Raw genomic sequence first — 19,176 nt, 5'->3', positions numbered from 1 at the left:
TTACCGGGAGACGTCTTCATCCAAGCCGGGCGAAGTGGTCCTCCAGACGGGCAGAAGTCTTCATCCAGTAGTGCCTGCTTCCCTGTTCCATTTGCACTTTAGCACTTTTTCTGGCTAGGTTCCGCCACTGCTACGGCACTCCGTTGTGATTGGAGGAGCTTGGATGACCCTTTGCCGGTAACACTTCCGGTTTTGGAAACGCTGAGAATCGGAACGCTGCTTGGATCAACACTTACGTTGTGTTAATAAATATAATGTAGATGTCGGCGATGTTGGGGGCAGCAGATTAGGGTTAATACGTGTAAGATTAGGGTAGACTCAGGGTTCATGTTAGGGTGTTAGGTGTAGACATACATTTTATTTCCCCATAGGAATCAATGGGGCTGTGTTAGTGAGTTTTACCCTGCTTTTTTGCAGGTGTTAGACTTTTTTTTCAGCCGGCTCTCCCCATTGATTCCTATGGGGAAATCGTGCACGAGCACGTTACACCAGCTCACCGCTGACTTAAGCAGCGCTGGTATTGGAGTGCGGTAATGAGCAAAATTTTGCTCAACGCTCACTTCTTGTCTTTTAACGACGGGTTTCTGAAAACTCGTAATACCAGCGCTGCAGGTAAGTGAGCGGTGAGGAAAAACTGCTCGTTAGCACCGCATAGCCTCTAACGCAAAACTCGTAATCTGGGCCATTGTTTGTAAAAATTTTATAGATATTGTATTCTAGACACATGCATTCTCCTCAGCCTACCTCAGTAAGCTCTCATGGAAAGGGGCCAATTTTCAATAAAATGTACCAAGAGGAAGAGGTAAATTTGAGAATAGAAAAAAACGGAAAGCCTAAACTGTCCACTCAAGTTGTCCACTCATACACAAAGCTAAAATAAAAAGAGATCTTGATGAAAAAAGTGCAATTTCTTACCTATAGATTGACTGGTGCATGGCTTTCTGTATTTCACATTGTAGCATGTTTAAAAAATTGCAAACTAAAGGATGCCTTGAAGGGAGACAGAATATACTGGTATTCTTTTGTTTGTCTTCTATAATTGTTCTCAATGTATCCGCTATATGATGGAAAAAAAACTCATTAGCAAAAATATACTTAAAAAAAAAATAGTGTGATGCTTCTTGAAATGGAAAGCTATCAGGCTTGTTGGATTCTCTAAACAATCAGCGATATAAACATTACAATAGGACTCACAAAAATTGTATTTTAAAAATCATATGAAATTATGAAATTACATATTGAAATAAAAATCATAATTAAATTATTCAGCAAACATCGTATTTTATGGGGAAAAAAACTACACTTCATATTCCAAAAACACTGTGAAATATGATAATTTAATAATAATATTATATGATAAAAATATGAAATTCAAAGCATATTATTTTCCTTGTTGTAAAATGGGTTTCCCTGTCTCTGCTAGTGAGCTAAAAAGTAGCTTAAATTTCTCTGCTAGCTCTGGCGTATTATTGTCTAAACATTTTCCACCTGTGGATCTTGCTGTTTTTTTTCTTGCAAACTCAAAGGTGGTGAGATTGTTTTAAAACACTTATACTCATAGGAAAACAGATACATATAAAAATAGTGGCAACTGTATGTATGAAAACAGGTTATATATTATGAAAACAGGTTAATCTGTATTTAATTTTTAAAGTGACCCCCTGCTCCTGGCTCTAGATATTGTGCTGTCTGGGTCTGAGAATGGAATTACACCCCCAGTAGCAACACTATTGATTAGCATATCAAATTACTAGTCTAGCCGCTGACCTTACTAAGCCTGAATAGAACCAATGCTTATGCACAATTGCACAGTAAGTGAGAAGGTAGTTAGAAAAGAGATGCATTTGTCCTATATTGAATGTGCCCCTGAACAGTTCTGTGTCTTTTAGCATAATGAGGTTATGCTGCTGGGAGCCTGCAACTTCCGGAGACAGAGGACAGGATTGGTCTGGGTCTGACAGTGACTAACTCAGTCACTGAAGTGCTGACCCTTGTCAAGTGCTGCCTGAGTCCATTGGACCCACTTGGTCCCATGATTGAGCCGGCCCTGCCCCTGCTTACTTTGTTCTTTTCAGCAGTTTCCCTTTCCAGGAAGCATCATTCCTTTTGTGGGAGATATCTTGAACTCACAGGGACAGCCTCTTTTGTTAAGAGAATTCCTAGAGGGCAGCCCCTGAAAGTATCAATGTGGATTTTCATGTTCCATCAAGTTTTGATCTTTGGGCCCATACTGCAGTAAAATGTCACGTTATGTGTCCATACGTTTTGTGAACACCTGGCCATCACACCTATTTTGAGCTTGCTGGACATCCCATCACTCCAGATAAAAAGTTTTTACTGCTCAGAGTCCAGTGACAGCGTACTATACTATGTTTCTCAATGGTTATCCTCAAGTACCCCCAACAGGTATAGCTGATCTAGAGCACAGGTGACGTAATCCGCTGATCAGTAGCCATGGTTACCAACCTGCTCTCATCCATTAGCTTATTATTTCACCTGTGATCTTGTTCCACTATAATGAAAATATGCCCTGTTGGGGGTACTTGAGGCCCGCAGTTGAGAAACACTGCTTTACACCAATCCAGCCATCGCTTGGCATTGCGCATGTTGATGTGAGGCTTGTGTTAAGCTGCTCAGCCATGGCAATTCTTGTGCTTCCAGAGACAGTTTGGAACTCAGTGATGCAACCGATGATAGGCGATTTTATGCACTACGTTCTTCAGCTGTGCTTGGTGAGTTTGTGTGTTCTACCCCTATGAGGTTGGGCTGTTGCTTCTAGAGGCCTCCCCCTCACAATAATATCACTTACAGTTGACAAGAGCAGACCTAGTAGGGCAGAAGCCATTGTAGAGTCAATGTTTATCTAATAAGATTTCATGGCTATGTTCTGGATTGTATGCCCCTGTTAGCAATGGGTGTGGCTGAAATGCCTTAACTCAATTAGTAGAGGTGTCATCTTATTTTTTGGCCATACCAAGTGTACCGTATAATACTTTGAATTATGGTTTTGCATGTGATTATTGTTTAACAGTATAAGTTCAATGCTAAAAAAAGCTTCTCTCTATGGAGACCAATGAGAAGGGTGTAGTTGTACAGTCATAAGTAGCTGTATTCGAGAAGTAGAGGGGGAATGTTCTATAGAGAAGCAATACTTGCAGTTTGGCATCCTGGGGATCACTCAGTAGCTCTGAAACTTAAAAAAAAGTCTTCAATGACTGAATTTCTTTAGGAGATAATATATTTTCAAGCCGGGAAAGGCTAAGAGGGAGGTTGAAAAAATCTCTGAGAGACAGTCAACAATAAATGCACTGCTGCTTTGCAGCACTGCTCCATATTTGACTGTTCTCTTTGAACAGTTGCTCTGGATGCCCTGTGTTAAAGGGACACTGAACCAAAATGTTTTCTTTTGTGATTCAGATAGAGCATGACATTTTAAGCAACTTTCTAATTTACTCCTATTATCAATTTTTCTTTATTATCTTGGTATCTTTATTTGAAATGTGAGAATGTAAGTTTAGTTGCCGGCCCATTTTTGGTGAACAACCTGGGTTGTCTTTGCTGATTGGTGGATAAATTAATCCACCAATAAAAAAGTGCTGTCCAGAGTGCTGAACCAAATCAAAAAGCTTAGATGCCTTCTTTTTCAAATAAAGATAGCAAGAGAACGAAGAAACATTGATAATAGGAGTAAATTAGAAAGTTGCTTAAAATTGCATGCTCTATCTGAATCACAAAAGAAAAAATTTGGGTTCAGTGTCCCTTTAAGGAAAATTTACGCAGCCAGAGCACAGCTCTGTTTAAAGAGAACAGTCTAATGTGGAGCAGTGCTCTAAAGTGAAAGTGCAAACAGTTCCTGCATGCGTCCCATTCTTTCTGCAGACATGCTGCATTTTCTGCAATGACATCTCCGATCACAGCATGTTCTGCCTTGGGGATTGCAACTATATTCTATGGCATCTTCTGGACTTAAAGGGACATTATACACTCATTTTTTCCTTGCATAAATGTTTTGTAGATGATCTATTTATATAGCCCATAAAGTCTTTTTTTTTTTTTAAATGTATGGTTTTGCTTATTTTTAAATAACATTGCTCTGATTTTCAGACTCCTAACCAAGCCCCAAAGTTTTATGTGAATACCGTCAGCTACCTACTCCAGCTTGCTCCTGTTTGTGTAAAGGGTCTTTTCATATGCAAAAGAAGGGGGAGGGGGGGAGTGTCTTATTTCCCACTTGCAGTGGGCTTTCCAGCTGCCTTTTCAACAGACCTAAACTGAAAGCTTCTAAGTAAGTTTTTAAACAGTTTTATATGGATTTTTATATCAGTATCTGTGCATCTTATTCTTTATAGTAGTGTCTTTTACACACAGTTATATGAAAATGAGTGTACACTGTCCCTTTAAAGTGACACTCAAGTCAAAAAAGACACATTTTCGAATTTACTTCCATTATCAAATTTTGCATAGTCTTTTTATTTCTGGGAACAAGATCCTACTGAGCATGTGCACAAGCTCACAGGGTATACGTATACTAGTCTGTAATTGGCTGATGTCTGTCACATGATACAGAGGGCTGAAAAATGGGGAAAAAAATTAATTTGTCAGAAAAAATCTACTGTTTATTTGAAATTCAGAGTAGGTGTTAAATCATTGTCTTTTTATTATTCACTCGTTTATTATGCAATTATGGGACATTCTTTGGGGGGGTTGGATTTTTTGTGGGCAGGATTGGGTATGGCCAGGTGGAGCTGGGGGGGGGGGGATTCTGTACAGAAAAGTGGTGGGAAAACTATCACAGTTGGGAAGGCACATGGGGGACCAGAAATTATGTTGAGGGGTAGTGCCAGCCTTGGTGAGGCCAGTGTCTATATTAAGAATATAAACCTGGGGGGGGCGGAGCGAACTACCGAAATGGCCGGACGTGTTTCTACATAGCTCCTGGCCTCATGATCTAACTTTCGAGGATTAATCTACATATACCTTTTCAAAAAACCTGATTAAAAGACCTAAGATATTTTACATCCACATAATGTCCAGGACGGATCGAGCACTCATCTCAGAGATAAACTAACAGCCTATATATTACCATGCGGCGAAGGCCATCACTGTACTGCCTAGAGACTTCCCTCTACCTAATATAAAACAGCTACAGGACTGTCGCTTAATCTCCCCTGGAAATACTGGGTCAAGTTGACAATTTACATTGAAAAACAACCCATCCCTCTTTTCATTTTATTTTTTCCTCCGCATACGACAGAAGGATGGATATGATAGAGAGATGGGAGGAATCTGTCCTCCAGTCGTTCCACCGCCATTTCCAGGAGCTTAGACAGTGCCTCTCTATGGTCTTGCTGGATGTTCAACAGAGCCTCCCCATTTCAGAGATGAACACCGAACGCAATCAAGCTCGGGGACATGACATTGTGAAGCCAGTGACCGGAGCTCAAGAGAATGCCGATCTCATTTACACACAGAGATCTATTGACACCCCTTATCCCACTAACTCTTCAACCGAGAGCAACGGGTATAGCTCAGCTGTTACCAGCGCCGGCACACTTCGTGATCAACTCCTATTGTCAGATACAGCGGAGACCGGCCACTTTAAGCTGAGGGAAAACTCTGAGAGCCTGCCTACAAAAGCTATCATACCGAGGTCGGACAGAGGCGGAACTGTCCTGCTGTCTCCTAGAGTACTCAAAGCCGCTCTCTCTGATCGGAACAGCCAATAGAATGCAAGCTCAATCTGATTGGCTGATCGGATCAGCCAATCGGATTGAACTTGATTCTGATTGGCTGATTCCATCAGCCAATCAGAATTTTCCTACCTTAATTCCGATTGGCTGATAGAATCCTATCAGCCAATCGGAATTCGAGGGACGCCATCTTATATGACGTCACTTAAAGGAACCGTCATTCTTCAGTTGGACGTCGGAGGAAGAAGATTGATCCGCGCTGGAGGTCTTCACGATGGAGCCGTTCCTCATCGGATGAAGATAGAAGATGCTGCTTGGATCAAGATGGATGCCGGTCTGGATCGCCTCTTCTTCCCGGATAGGATGAAGACTTTGGAGCCTCTTCTGGACCTCTTCAGCCGCAGGATTATGGATCGCCAGCCCCCGCTTGGGTTGGATGAAGATTTCGGAGCCAGGACCGATCGGTGATACCCGGCGAGGTGAAGATAAGGTAGGAAGATCTTCAGGGGCTTAGTGTTAGGTTTATTTAAGGGGGGTTTGGGTTAGATTAGGGGTATGTGGGTGGTGGGTTGTAATGTTGGGGGGGTATTGTATGTTTTTTTTTACAGGCAAAAGAGCTGAATTCTTTTAAGGGCTGGTAAGGTAAAAGAGCTTTGAACTTTTTTAATTTAGACTAGGGTAGGGCATTTTTTTATTTTGGGGGGCTTTGTTATTTTATTAGGGGGCTTAGAGTAGGTGTAATTAGTTTAAAATTGTTGTAATATTTTTCTGATGTTTGTAAATATTTTTTTATTTTTTGTAACTTAGTTCTTTTTTATTTTTTGTACTTTAGTTAGTTTATTTCATTGTATTTATTTGTAGATATTGTATTTAATTAATTTATTGATAGTGTAGTGTTAGGTTTAATTGTAGGTAATTGTAGGTATTTTATTTAATTAATTTATTGATAGTGTAGTGTTAGGTTTAATTGTAACTTAGGTTAGGATTTATTTTACAGGTAATTTTGTAATTATTTTAACTATTTTAGCTATTAAATAGTTCTTAACTATTTAATAGCTATTGTACCTGGTTAAAATAAATACAAAGTTACCTGTAAAATAAATATAAATCCTAAAATAGCTATAATATAATTATAATTTATATTGTAGCTATATTAGGGTTTATTTTACAGGTAAGTATTTAGCTTTAAATAGGAATAATTTATTTAATAAGAGTTAATTTATTTCGTTAGATTTAAATTATATTTAACTTAGGGGGTGTTAGTGTTAGGGTTAGACTTAGCTTTAGGGGTTAATCCATTTATTACAGTAGTGGCGAGATTCGGTCGGCAGATTAGGGGTTAATAATTGAAGTTAGGTGTCGGTGATGTTAGGGAGGGCAGATTAGGGGTTAATAGTATTTATTACAGGGTTATTGAGGCGGGAGTGAGGCGGATTAGGGGTTAATAAGTGTAGGCAGGTGGAGGCGACGTTGAGGGGGCAGATTAGGGGTTAATAAATATAATATAGGGGTCGGCGGTGTTAGGGGCAGCAGATTAGGGGTACATAGCTATAATGTAGGTGGGGGTGGTGTACGGAGCGGCAGATTAGGGGTTAATAATAATATGTAGGTGTCAGCGATAGCGGGGGCGGCAGATTAGGGGTTAATAAGTGTAAGGTTAGGGGTGTTTAGACTCGGGGTACATGTTAGAGTGTTAGGTGCAGACGTAAGAAGTGTTTCCCCATAGAAAACAATGGGGCTGCGTTAGGAGCTGAACGCGGCTTTTTTGCAAGCTCAAATGGCTTTTTTTTCAGCTCAAATGGCCCCATTGTTTTCTATGGGGGAATCGTGCACGAGCACGTTTTTTAAGCTGGCCGCGTCCGTAAGCACCGCTGGTATCTAGAGTTGCAGTGGCGTTAAATTATGCTCTACGCTCCCTTTTTGGAGCCTAACGCACTGAAAACCCAGCCATTCTGTGAACTCTAAATACCAGCGGTATTTAAAAGGTGCGTGGGAATAAAAGCACGCGCAGCTAACGCACCCCTTTGGCCGCAGAACTCTAAATCTAGGCGTAAGCTTCTCAACATCCCCTTCAAAGGGCAGACCCTATTCGGGCCTGGTCTGAAGGAGATCATTTCTGATATTACTGGAGGAAAAGGACACGCCCTTCCCCAGGATAGGTCCAACAAATTAAGGACCAAACAGACTAATTTTCGTTCCTTTCGAAACTTCAAGAGTGGCGCAGTTTCAACTTCCTCTACTGCAAAACAAGAAGGAAATTTTGCCCAGTCCAAGCCAGTCTGGAGACCTAACCAGGCTTGGAACAAGGGAAAGCAGGCCAAAAAACCTGCTGCTGCCTCTAAGACAGCATGAAGGAGTAGCCCCCGATCCGGGACCGGATCTAGTTGGGGGCAGACTTTCTCTCTTCGCCCAGGTTTGGGCAAGAGACATCCAGGATCCCTGGGCTCTGGAGATTGTTTCCCAGGGATATCTTCTGGATTTCAAAGCCTCATCTCCAAAGGGGAGATTTCATCTCTCACAATTATCTGCAAACCAGATAAAGAGAGAGGCATTCTTACGTTGTGTTCAAGACCTTCTGGTTATGGGAGTGATCCACCCAGTTCCAAGAGAGGAACAGGGGCAAGGATTCTATTCAAATCTGTTTATAGTTCCCAAAAAAGAGGGAACTTTCAGACCGATCTTGGATCTCAAGTTCCTAAACAAATTTCTCAGGATCCCATCCTTCAAGATGGAGACTATTCGAACCATCCTACCTATGATCCAGGAGGGTCAATATATGACTACCGTGGACTTAAAGGATGCTTATCTCCACATTCCGATACACAGAGATCATCATTGGTTTCTCAGGTTTGCCTTCCTAGACAGGCATTACCAGTTTGTGGCTCTTCCCTTCGGGTTAGCCACGGCACCAAGAATCTTTACAAAGGTTCTAGGGTCCCTACTAGCGGTTCTAAGGCCACGAGGCATAGCGGTGGCTCCTTACCTAGACGACATTCTGATACAGGCGTCAAATTTTCAAATCGCCAAGTCCCATACGGACATTGTTCTGGCATTCCTGAGGTCTCATGGGTGGAAGGTGAATGAAGGAAAGAGTTCTCTCTCCCTTCTCACAAGAGTTCCCTTCCTAGGAACTCTGATAGATTCAGTAGAAATGAAGATTTTTCTGACAGAGGTCAGGTTGTCAAAGCTTCTAACTTCCTGCCGTGCTCTTTATTCCACTTCTCAGCCGTCGGTGGCTCAGTGTATGGAAGTAATCGGCTTAATGGTAGCGGCAATGGACATAGTTCCGTTTGCCCGCCTACATCTCAGACCACTGCAACTTTGCATGCTCAATCAGTGGAATGGGGATTACACAGATTTGTCCCTTCTGCTAAATCTGGATCAAGAGACCAGGGATTCTCTTCTCTGGTGGCTATCTCGGGTCCATCTGTCCAGGGGAATGAGCCTCCGCAGGCCAGAATGGACTATAGTGATGACAGATGCCAGCCTTCTGGGCTGGGGCACATTCTGGAACTCCCTGAAGGCTCAGGGAAGCCCTCCTTCCGATAAACATTCTGGAACTAAGAGCGATATTCAATGCTCTTCAGGCTTGGCCTCAGCTAGCTGAGGTCTGGTTCATCAGATTTCAGTCGGACAACATCACGACTGTAGCCTATATCAACCATCAGGGGGGTACAAGGAGCCCCCTGGTGATGTTGGAGGTTTCAAAGATAATTCTATGGGCAGAGGTTCGCTCTTGCCATCTCTCAGCTATCCATATCCCAGGAGTAGAGAACTGGGAGGCGGATTTCTTAAGTCGGCAGACTTTTCATCCGGGGGAGTGGGAGCTCCATCGGGAGGTATTTGCCCAGTTGAATTCAACTATGGGGCAAACCAGAACTGGATCTCATGGCCTCTCGTCAGAACGCCAAGCTTCTTTGTTACGGGTCCAGGTCCAGGGATCCCAAGGCAGCGCTGATAGATGCTCTAGCAGCACCCTGATCCTTCAGCCTGGCTTATGTGTTTCCACCGTTTCCTCTGCTCCCTCGTCTGATTGCCAAGATCAAGCAGGAGAAAGCTTCAGTGATTTTGATAGCTCCTGTGTGGCCACGCAGGACTTGGTATGCAGATCTGGTGGACATGTCATCCTTTCCCCCATGGACTCTGCCGCTGAGGCAGGACCTTCTACTTCAAGGTCCTTTCAAACATCCAAATCTAATTTCTCTGCGTCTGACTGCTTGGAGATTGAACGCTTGATTCTATCAAAGTGTGGTTTTTCCAACTCGGTCATTGATACCTTAATTCAGGCTCGAAAGCCTGTCACCAGGAAAATCTATCATAAGATATGGTGTAAATATCTTCATTGGTGTGAATCCAAGGGTTACTCATGGAGTAAAGTCAGGATTCCTAGAATCTTATCCTTTCTCCAAGTGGGATTGGAGAAAGGATTGTCTGCTAGTTCCTTAAAGGGACAGATTTCTGCTCTGTCTATTCTTTTGCACAAACGTCTGGCTGAGGTTCCAGACGTTCAGGTGTTTTGTCAGGCTTTAGTTAGAATTAAGCCTGTGTTTAAACCTGTTGCTCCGCCATGGAGTTTAAATTTAGTTCTTAAAGTTCTTCAAGGGGATCCGTTTGAACCTTTGCATTCCATAGATATTAAACTTTTATCTTGGAAAGTTCTGTTTCTAGTAGCTATCTCCTCGGCTCGAAGAGTTTCGGAGTTATCTGCTTTACAGTGTGATTCCCCTTATCTGATTTTCCATGCAGATAAGGTAGTTTTGCGTACCAAACCTGGGTTTCTTCCTAAGGTAGTATCTAATAAGAACATCAATCAGGAGATTGTTGTTCCTTCATTATGTCCTAATCCTTCCTCAAAGAAGGAATGTCTTTTACACAATCTTGATGTGGTTCGTGCTTTAACGTTTTATTTACAAGCTACGAAGGATTTTCGTCAAACATCTGCTTTGTTTGTTGTCTACTCTGGACAGAGGAGAGGCCAAAAGGCTTCGGCAACTTCTCTTTCTTTTTGGCTGAGAAGCATAATCCGCTTATCTTATGAGACTGCTGGCCAGCAGCCTCCTGAAAGAATTACAGCTCATTCCACTAGAGCGGTGGCTTCCACATGGGCTTTTAAAAATGAGGCCTCTGTTGAACAGATTTGTAAAGCGGCGACTTGGTCTTCGCTTCACACTTTTTCTAAATTCTACAAATTCAATACTTTTGCTTCTTCGGAGGCTATTTTTGGGAGAAAGGTCTTACAGGCAGTGGTGCCTTCCATTTAAGTTCCTGCCTTGTCCCTCCCTTCATCCGTGTCCTAAAGCTTTGGTATTGGTATCCCACAAGTAATGGATGAACCCGTGGACTGGATACACCTTTACAAGAGAAAACAAAATTTATGCTTACCTGATAAATTTATTTCTCTTGTGGTGTATCCAGTCCACGGCCCGCCCTGTCATTTTAAGGCAGGTGTTTTTTATTTTTAAACTACTGTCACCACTGCACCCTATAGTTTCTCCTTTTTTCTTGCTTGTCTTCTGTCGAATGACTGGGGGTGGCAGTTAGGGGAGGAGCTATATAGACAGCTCTGCTGTGGGTGTCCTCTTGCAGCTTCCTGTTGGGAAGGAGAATATCCCACAAGTAATGGATGAACCCATGGACTGGATAAATTTATCAGGTAAGCATAAATTTTGTTTTTTATTTGTTTTTTGCTTTTTGTTTTTTTTACTATAGAGGGATTGTAAATATGTTCTTTTCAAGTTTGATATGTATCTGGACATATTTTCTGTATTGCAGTTATTATTCAGTACCTCAATAAAAATATATTATTCAAAAAAAAAAAAAAAGAATATAAACCTGCAGGAGGTTAGATTGGATTGGGTCCATGAGGTCTCAGCTGAGAGGGTTAAATATTTTCTAAATGGATATTAGTGTCAATTTTATATATATATATATATATATATATATATATATATATATATATATATATATATATATATATATATATATATATATAATTGACACTAATATCCATTTAGAAAATATTTAACCCTCTCAGCTGAGACCTCATGGACCCAATCCAATCTAACCTCCTGTAGGTTTATATTCTTAATATAGACAGTATATATATATCTGTATACCAGATTACTTTCAAATTATATGAGTGTCTATTATTATTATTATTATTATTTATTTATTTTTACTTTACTGCTACATTCCCACCAAATGTGAAACAAGGTCCCACCCATCTGGCAAAGTCCTGAAAACAAATGAAAAACATTCTTAGATTCTTAGAGTGACCACTATACCATTGTTGCCTGACACCCTAGTACGCCTCCAGATGAGTGATACAATGTGAGGCTTGTTTAGCAATATAAATTGAAGGCTCCCAAAGGAACAGCATATGGTTTGTTAATCATCTTAAATAGCAGTGGCTTCATAAATTATTAGCTTATTACGTTTATAGTACTAAGCTGTAGAATAACAATTAAAGCAGTTGTTTATAGATTTTTCCAGTTTGTGGAGTTCTAGCGCCTCCAAGCTGCATTCCATTGTAATGCAGTAAAGTACAAAGCCTCAAGGGTTTAAACTGCGCCCTATGAATGTTCTTGTTGAGTCCAATGATTAAGTCCATGATTCATTCCTGCAACAAGCCTATAGAAATAGTAAATCCACAGTATAACCAGTGTTACTGCTGAGCCTGAATACCAAATGTTCAAACAAGACTGGGATCTGCTTCCTGGCATCAAGCCCAAAAAATTTTTACTAAGGTATATTTGAATAATTATTTTATTAAAGGGACATTCAACATTTTAAGATGGTAATATAAAATGATAAATTGTATGTATAAAATACCTCTGCATTATAATTTCATTATTTATTTTGTTCCCTTTTCCTGAAATTCCATTCTGAAATTGTGAGCTTTTCAGTTCCTGTTTGGAACATAACAGTGTTCTGCACTTCCATTTCTTTCAGTCATTGGCTGCACACTGTAGTGACCTATTTATAACTGTCTTTAATTGTCCACAACAAAGAAGGGAACCTAAGTTACAACATGGCAGATCCCATTGTTTCATAGAATCTAAAAGTTTACACTTATTTTGTCAATATTTTAATGAAACTTTAAACAATACATCTGCATGTTATTCTTAGACTAATCTTTTCTTTAACTGCCTCATTCTATCTAGCATTTATTTACTGTTTAATGTCTCTTTAAAAATGTTTTCATAAAAACATAATTTATGCTTACCTGATAAATTCCTTTCTTCTGTTGTGTGATCAGTCCACGGGTCATCATTACTTCTGGGATATAACTCCTCAACAGGAAATGCAAGAGGATTCACCCAGCAGAGCTGATATAGCTCCTCCCCTCTACGTCAGTCCCAGTCATTCGACCAAGAATCAACGAGAAAGGAGTAACCAAGGGTGAAGTGGTGACTGGAGTATAATTTAAAAGATATTTACCTGCCTTAAAAACAGGGCGGGCCGTGGACTGATCACACAACAGAAGAAAGGAATTTATCAGGTAAGCATAAATTATGTTTTCTTCTGTTATGTGTGATCAGTCCACGGGTCATCATTACTTCTGGGATACCAATACCAAAGCAAAAGTACACGGATGACGGGAGGGATAGGCAGGCTCATTATACAGAAGGAACCACTGCCTGAAGAACCTTTCTCCCAAAAATAGCCTCCGAAGAAGCAAAAGTGTCAAATTTGTAAAATTTGGAAAAAGTATGAAGCGAAGACCAAGTTGCAGCCTTGCAAATCTGTTCAACAGAGGCCTCATTCTTAAAGGCCCAAGTGGAAGCCACAGCTCTAGTGGAGTGAGCTGTAATTCTTTCAGGAGGCTGCTGTCCAGCAGTCTCATAGGCTAAACGTATTATGCTACGAAGCCAAAACGAGAGAGAGGTAGTAGAAGCTTTTTGACCTCTCCTCTGTCCAGAATAAACGACAAACAGGGAAGAAGTTTGGCGAAAATCTTTAGTTGCCTGTAAGTAGAACTTGAGGGCACGAACTACATCCAGATTGTGTAGAAGACGTTCCTTCTTTGAAGAAGGATTTGGACACAAGGATGGAACGACAATCTCTTGATTGATATTCCTGTTAGTAACTACCTTAGGTAAGAACCCAGGTTTAGTACGCAGAACTACCTTATCTGAGTGAAAAATCAGATAAGGAGAATCACAATGTAATGCTGATAACTCAGAGACTCTTCGAGCCGAGGAAATAGCCATTAAAAACAGAACTTTCCAAGATAACAATTTTATATCAATGGAATGAAGGGGTTCAAATGGAACACCTTGTAAAACGTTAAGAACTAAGTTTAAACTCCATGGCGGAGCAACGGCTTTAAACACAGGCTTGATCCTAGCTAAAGCCTGACAAAAGGCCTGGACGTCTGGATTTTCTGACAGACGCCTGTGTAACAAGATGGACAGAGCTGAAATCTGTCCCTTTAAAGAACTAGCCGATAAACCCTTTTCTAAACCTTCTTGTAGAAAAGACAATATCCTAGGAATCCTAACCTTACTCCAGGAGTAACGTTTGGATTCGCACCAGTATAGGTATTTGCGCCATATTTTATGGTAAATCTTTCTGGTAACAGGCTTCCTAGCCTGGATCAGGGTATCAATAACCGACTCAGAAAAACCACGCTTTGATAAAATCAAGCGTTCAATTTCCAAGCAGTCAGTTTCAGAGAAGTTAGATTTTGATGTTTGAATGGACCCTGTATCAGAAGGTCCTGTCTTAGAGGTAGAGACCAAGGTGGACAGGATGACATGTCCACTAGATCTGCATACCAAGTCCTGCGTGGCCATGCAGGCGCTATTAGAATCACTGATGCTCTCTCCTGTTTGATTTTCGCAATCAATCGAGGAAGCAGCGGGAAGGGTGGAAACACATAAGCCATCCCGAAGTTCCAAGGTGCTGTCAAAGCATCTATCAGAACCGCTCCCGGATCCCTGGATCTGGACCCGTAGTGAGGAAGTTTGGCGTTCTGGCGAGACGCCATGAGATCTATCTCTGGTTTGCCCCAACGTCGAAGTATTTGGGCAAAGATCTCCGGATGAAGTTCCCACTCTCCCGGATGAAAAGTCTGGCGACTCAAGAAATCCGCCTCCCAGTTCTCCACTCCCGGGATGTGGATTGCTGACAGATGGCAAGAGTGAGACTCTGCCCAGCGAATTATCTTTGATACTTCCATCATTGCTAGGGAGCTTCTTGTCCCTCCCTGATGGTTGATGTAAGCTACAGTCGTGATATTGTCCGACTGAAACCTGATGAACCCCTGAGTTGTTAATTGGGGCCAAGCCAGAAGGGCATTGAGAACTGCCCTCAATTCCAGAATGTTTATTGGAAGGAGACTCTCCTCCTGATTCCATAATCCCTGAGTCTTCAGAGAATTCCAGACAGCGCCCCAACCTAGCAGGCTGGCGTCTGTTGTTACGATTGTCCAGTCTGGCCTGCTGAATGGCATCCCCCTGGACAGGTGTGGCCGATAAAGCCACCATAGAAGAGAATTTCTGGTCTCTTGATTCAGATTCAGGGTAGGGGACAAATCTGAGTAATCCCCATTCCACTGACTTAGCATGCACAATTGCAGCGGTCTGAGGTGTAGGCGTGCAAAAGGTACTATGTCCATTGCCGCTACCATTAAGCCGATCACCTCCATGCATTGAGCTACTGACGGGTGTTGAATGGAATGAAGGACACGGCATGCATCTTGAAGCTTTGTTAACCTGTCTTCTGTCAGGTAAATCTTCATTTCTACAGAATCTATAAGAGTCCCCAAGAATGGAACTCTTGTGAGAGGAAAAAGAGAACTCTTCTTTTCGTTCACTTTCCATCCATGCGACCTTAGAAATGCCAGAACTAACTCTGTATGAGACTTGGCAGTTTGAAAGCTTGAAGCTTGTATTAGAATGTCGTCTAGGTACGGAGCTACCGAAATCCCTCGCGGTCTTAGTACCGCTAGAAGGGCACCCAGAACCTTTGTGAAGATTCTTGGGGCCGTAGCCAATCCGAATGGAAGAGCTACAAACTGGTAGTGCCTGTCTAGGAAGGCAAACCGTAGATACCGTTGATGATCTTTGTGAATCGGTATGTGAAGGTAAGCATCTTTTAAATCCACTGTGGTCATGTACTGACCCCTTTGGATCATAGGTAAGATTGTCCGAATAGTTTCCATTTTGAACGATGGAACTCTTAGGAATTTGTTTAGAATCTTTAAATCTAAGATTGGCCTGAAAGTTCCCTCTTTTTTGGGAACCACAAACAGGTTTGAGTAGAACCCTTGTCCTTGTTCCGACCGTGGAACTGGATGGATCACTCCCATTAATAACAGATCTTGTACACAGCGTAGAAACGCTTCTTTCTTTATCTGGTTTGTTGACAACCTTGACAGATGAAATCTCCCTTTTGGTGGAGATAATTTGAAGTCTAGAAGGTATCCCTGAGATATGATCTCCAGCGCCCAGGGATCCTGAACATCTCTTGCCCAGGCCTGGGCGAAGAGAGAAAGTCTGCCCCCCACTAGATCCGGTCCCGGATCGGGGGCTCTCGATTCATGCTGTCTTTGGGGCAGCAGCAGGTTTCCTAGCCTGTTTGCCCTTATTCCAGGACTGGTTAGGTTTCCAGCCTTGCCTGTAACGAGCAACAGCTCCTTCCTGTTTTGGTGCAGTGGAGGTTGACGCTGCTCCTGTTTTGAAATTCCGAAAGGGACGAAAATTAGACTGTCTAGCCTTAGCTTTGGCTTTGTCTTGAGGTAGGGCGTGGCCCTTACCTCCTGTAATGTCAGCGATAATTTCTTTCAAACCGGGCCCAAATAAAGACTGCCCCTTGAAAGGTATATTAAGTAATTTGGACTTAGAAGTAACATCAGCTGACCAGGATTTTAGCCACAGTGCTCTACGTGCCTGTATGGCGAATCCAGAGTTCTTAGCCGTAAGTTTGGTTAAATGTACTACGGCCTCCGAAATGAATGAATTAGCTAGTTTAAGGACTCTAAGCCTGTCCATAATATCGTCTAGCGTAGATGAACTAAGGTTCTCTTCCAGAGACTCAATCCAAAATGCTGCCGCAGCCGTAATCGGCGCGATACATGCAAGGGGTTGCAATATAAAACCTTGTTGAACAAACATTTTCTTAAGGTAACCCTCTAATTTTTTATCCATTGGATCTGAAAAAGCACAGCTATCCTCCACCGGGATAGTGGTACGCTTAGCTAAAGTAGAAACTGCTCCCTCCACCTTAGGGACCGTTTGCCATAAGTCCCGAGTGGTGGCGTCTATTGGAAACATCTTTCTAAATATTGGAGGGGGTGAGAACGGCACACCGGGTCTATCCCACTCCTTAGTAACAATTTCAGTTAATCTCTTAGGTATAGGAAAAACGTCAGTACTCGCCGGTACCGCAAAGTATTTATCCAACCTACACAGTTTCTCTGGTATTGCAACGGTGTTACAATCATTGAGAGCCGCTAAGACCTCCCCTAGTAATACACGGAGGTTCTCCAATTTAAATTTAAAATTTGAAATATCTGAATCCAATCTGTTTGGATCAGAACCGTCACCCACAGAATGAAGCTCTCCGTCCTCATGCTCTGCAAGCTGTGACGCAGTATCAGACATGGCCCTAGTATTGTCAGCGCACTCTGTTCTCACCCCAGAGTGATCACGCTTGCCTCTTAGTTCTGGTAATTTAGACAAAACTTCAGTCATAACAGTAGCCATATCATGTAATGTTATCTGTAATGGCCGCCCAGATGTATTAGGCGCCATAATATCACGCACCTCCCGGGCGGGAGATGCAGGTACTGCCGCGTGAGGCGAGTTAGTCGGCATAACTCTCCCCTCGCAGTTTGGTGAAATTTGTTCACATTGTACAGATTGACTTTTATTTAAAGTAGCATCAATACAGTTAGTACATAAATTTCTATTGGGCTCCACCTTGGCATTGGAACAAATGACACAGATATCTTCCTCTGAGTCAGACATGTTTAACACACTAGCAATAACTTGCAACCTGGTTATAATCTTTTTTAGCAAAAACGTACTGTGCCTCAAAGAGGTACTTAAACGATTAAATGACAGTTGAGATAATGAACTGAAAAACAGTTATAGCATCGACTTTAAAATAACCCAACTTTTAGCAAAGGTTTGTTCCCATTAGTAAATAACAATAACTAAATTTGACATAAAAAATTATAGAGTAACGTATTTATTCACAGTCAATATAAAATTCTCACAGCTCTGCTGAGAGAATGTACCTCCCTTCAAAGAAGTTTGAAGACCCCTGAGATCTGTCAGTGAACCGGATCATGCAAGAAATATAATAGTAGCTGACTGGAAATTTTTGATGCGTAGCAAAAGAGCGCCAAAAACGGCCCCTCCCTCTCACACACAGCAGTGAGGAGAAACGAAACTGTCACAATTTAAAGCAGACAACTGCCAAGTGGAAAATAATGCCCAAACATATATTCACTCAGTACCTCAGCAATGTAAACGATTCTACATTCCAGCAAAAACGTTTAACATGATAATATTTATTAAAAGGATTAGTGACCTTTAACAGAGTAGTTCCGGTGAAATACCATTCCCAGAATACTGAAGTGTATACATACATGTCATTATAACGGTATAGCAGGATTTTCTCATCAATTCCATTCAGAAAATAAAAACTGCTACATACCTCAATGCAGATTCATCTGCCCGCTGTCCCCTGATCTGAAGCCTTTACCTCCCTCAGATGGCCGAGAACAGCAATATGATCTTAACTACTCCGGTTAAAATCATAGTAAAAAACTCTGGTAGATTCTTCTTCAAACTCTGCCAGAGAAGTAATAACACGCTCCGGTGCTATTGTAAAATAACAAACTTTTGATTGAAGTCATAAAAACTAAGTATAATCACCATAGTCCTCTCACACATCCTATCTAGTCGTTGGGTGCAAGAGAATGACTGGGACTGACGTAGAGGGGAGGAGCTATATCAGCTCTGCTGGGTGAATCCTCTTGCATTTCCTGTTGAGGAGTTATATCCCAGAAGTAATGATGACCCGTGGACTGATCACACATAACAGAAGAAATAATAGTTAAACTGTATGAGTTTAATTCCATACACCTTACTTAAATCAGCTTTAAACAAAAGTATGTGTTTAGAGATATAAAGAAATAGATGCAAGTTTTGTTCATTGACTTGGTATATTGACTTCAGAGCTGCTTTTCCATGTATGAGAGTTGAGACCCCACAGTTAACTTTGAACCTAGATGACCCCCAGGTATTTTGTTTTAATATACATCAGAGAGAAACATGCAGAAAGTATTACAATGTTAGGCAATCAAGTTCCTAAAGTCTCTTGTTTAAAAAAAAAAAATTACCAAAATGATATTGTGTTTACGCTGCAATATTATCTGAATAAATTGAATTCTATTTTAGCATTGGGTAAATTGAGACCTTTTCATTATTTATACAGGAATCTCTTCTACATTTGACTGTGATTTTTACTT

At 41.4% G+C, this 19,176-nt stretch overlaps 1 protein-coding gene across 1 annotated transcript in view; it reads right to left on the bottom strand.

Moving 5' to 3' along the window:
• DISC1 (DISC1 scaffold protein) overlaps positions 1 to 19,176 on the bottom strand; it is an 831,610-nt gene that overhangs the window by 649,601 nt on the left and 162,833 nt on the right. Inside the window, exon 4 of the mRNA XM_053712267.1 lies at positions 916 to 1,057. Within this exon, the coding sequence (XP_053568242.1) occupies positions 916 to 1,057 (142 nt within the window). The remainder of the gene's footprint in view (positions 1 to 915; positions 1,058 to 19,176) is intronic.

The sequence above is a fragment of the Bombina bombina genome, chromosome 4 (assembly GCF_027579735.1).
Source record: "Bombina bombina isolate aBomBom1 chromosome 4, aBomBom1.pri, whole genome shotgun sequence".
In the NCBI taxonomy this organism is placed as follows: Eukaryota; Metazoa; Chordata; class Amphibia; order Anura; family Bombinatoridae; genus Bombina; species Bombina bombina.
This window is presented reverse-complemented; position numbering and strand designations above follow the sequence as displayed.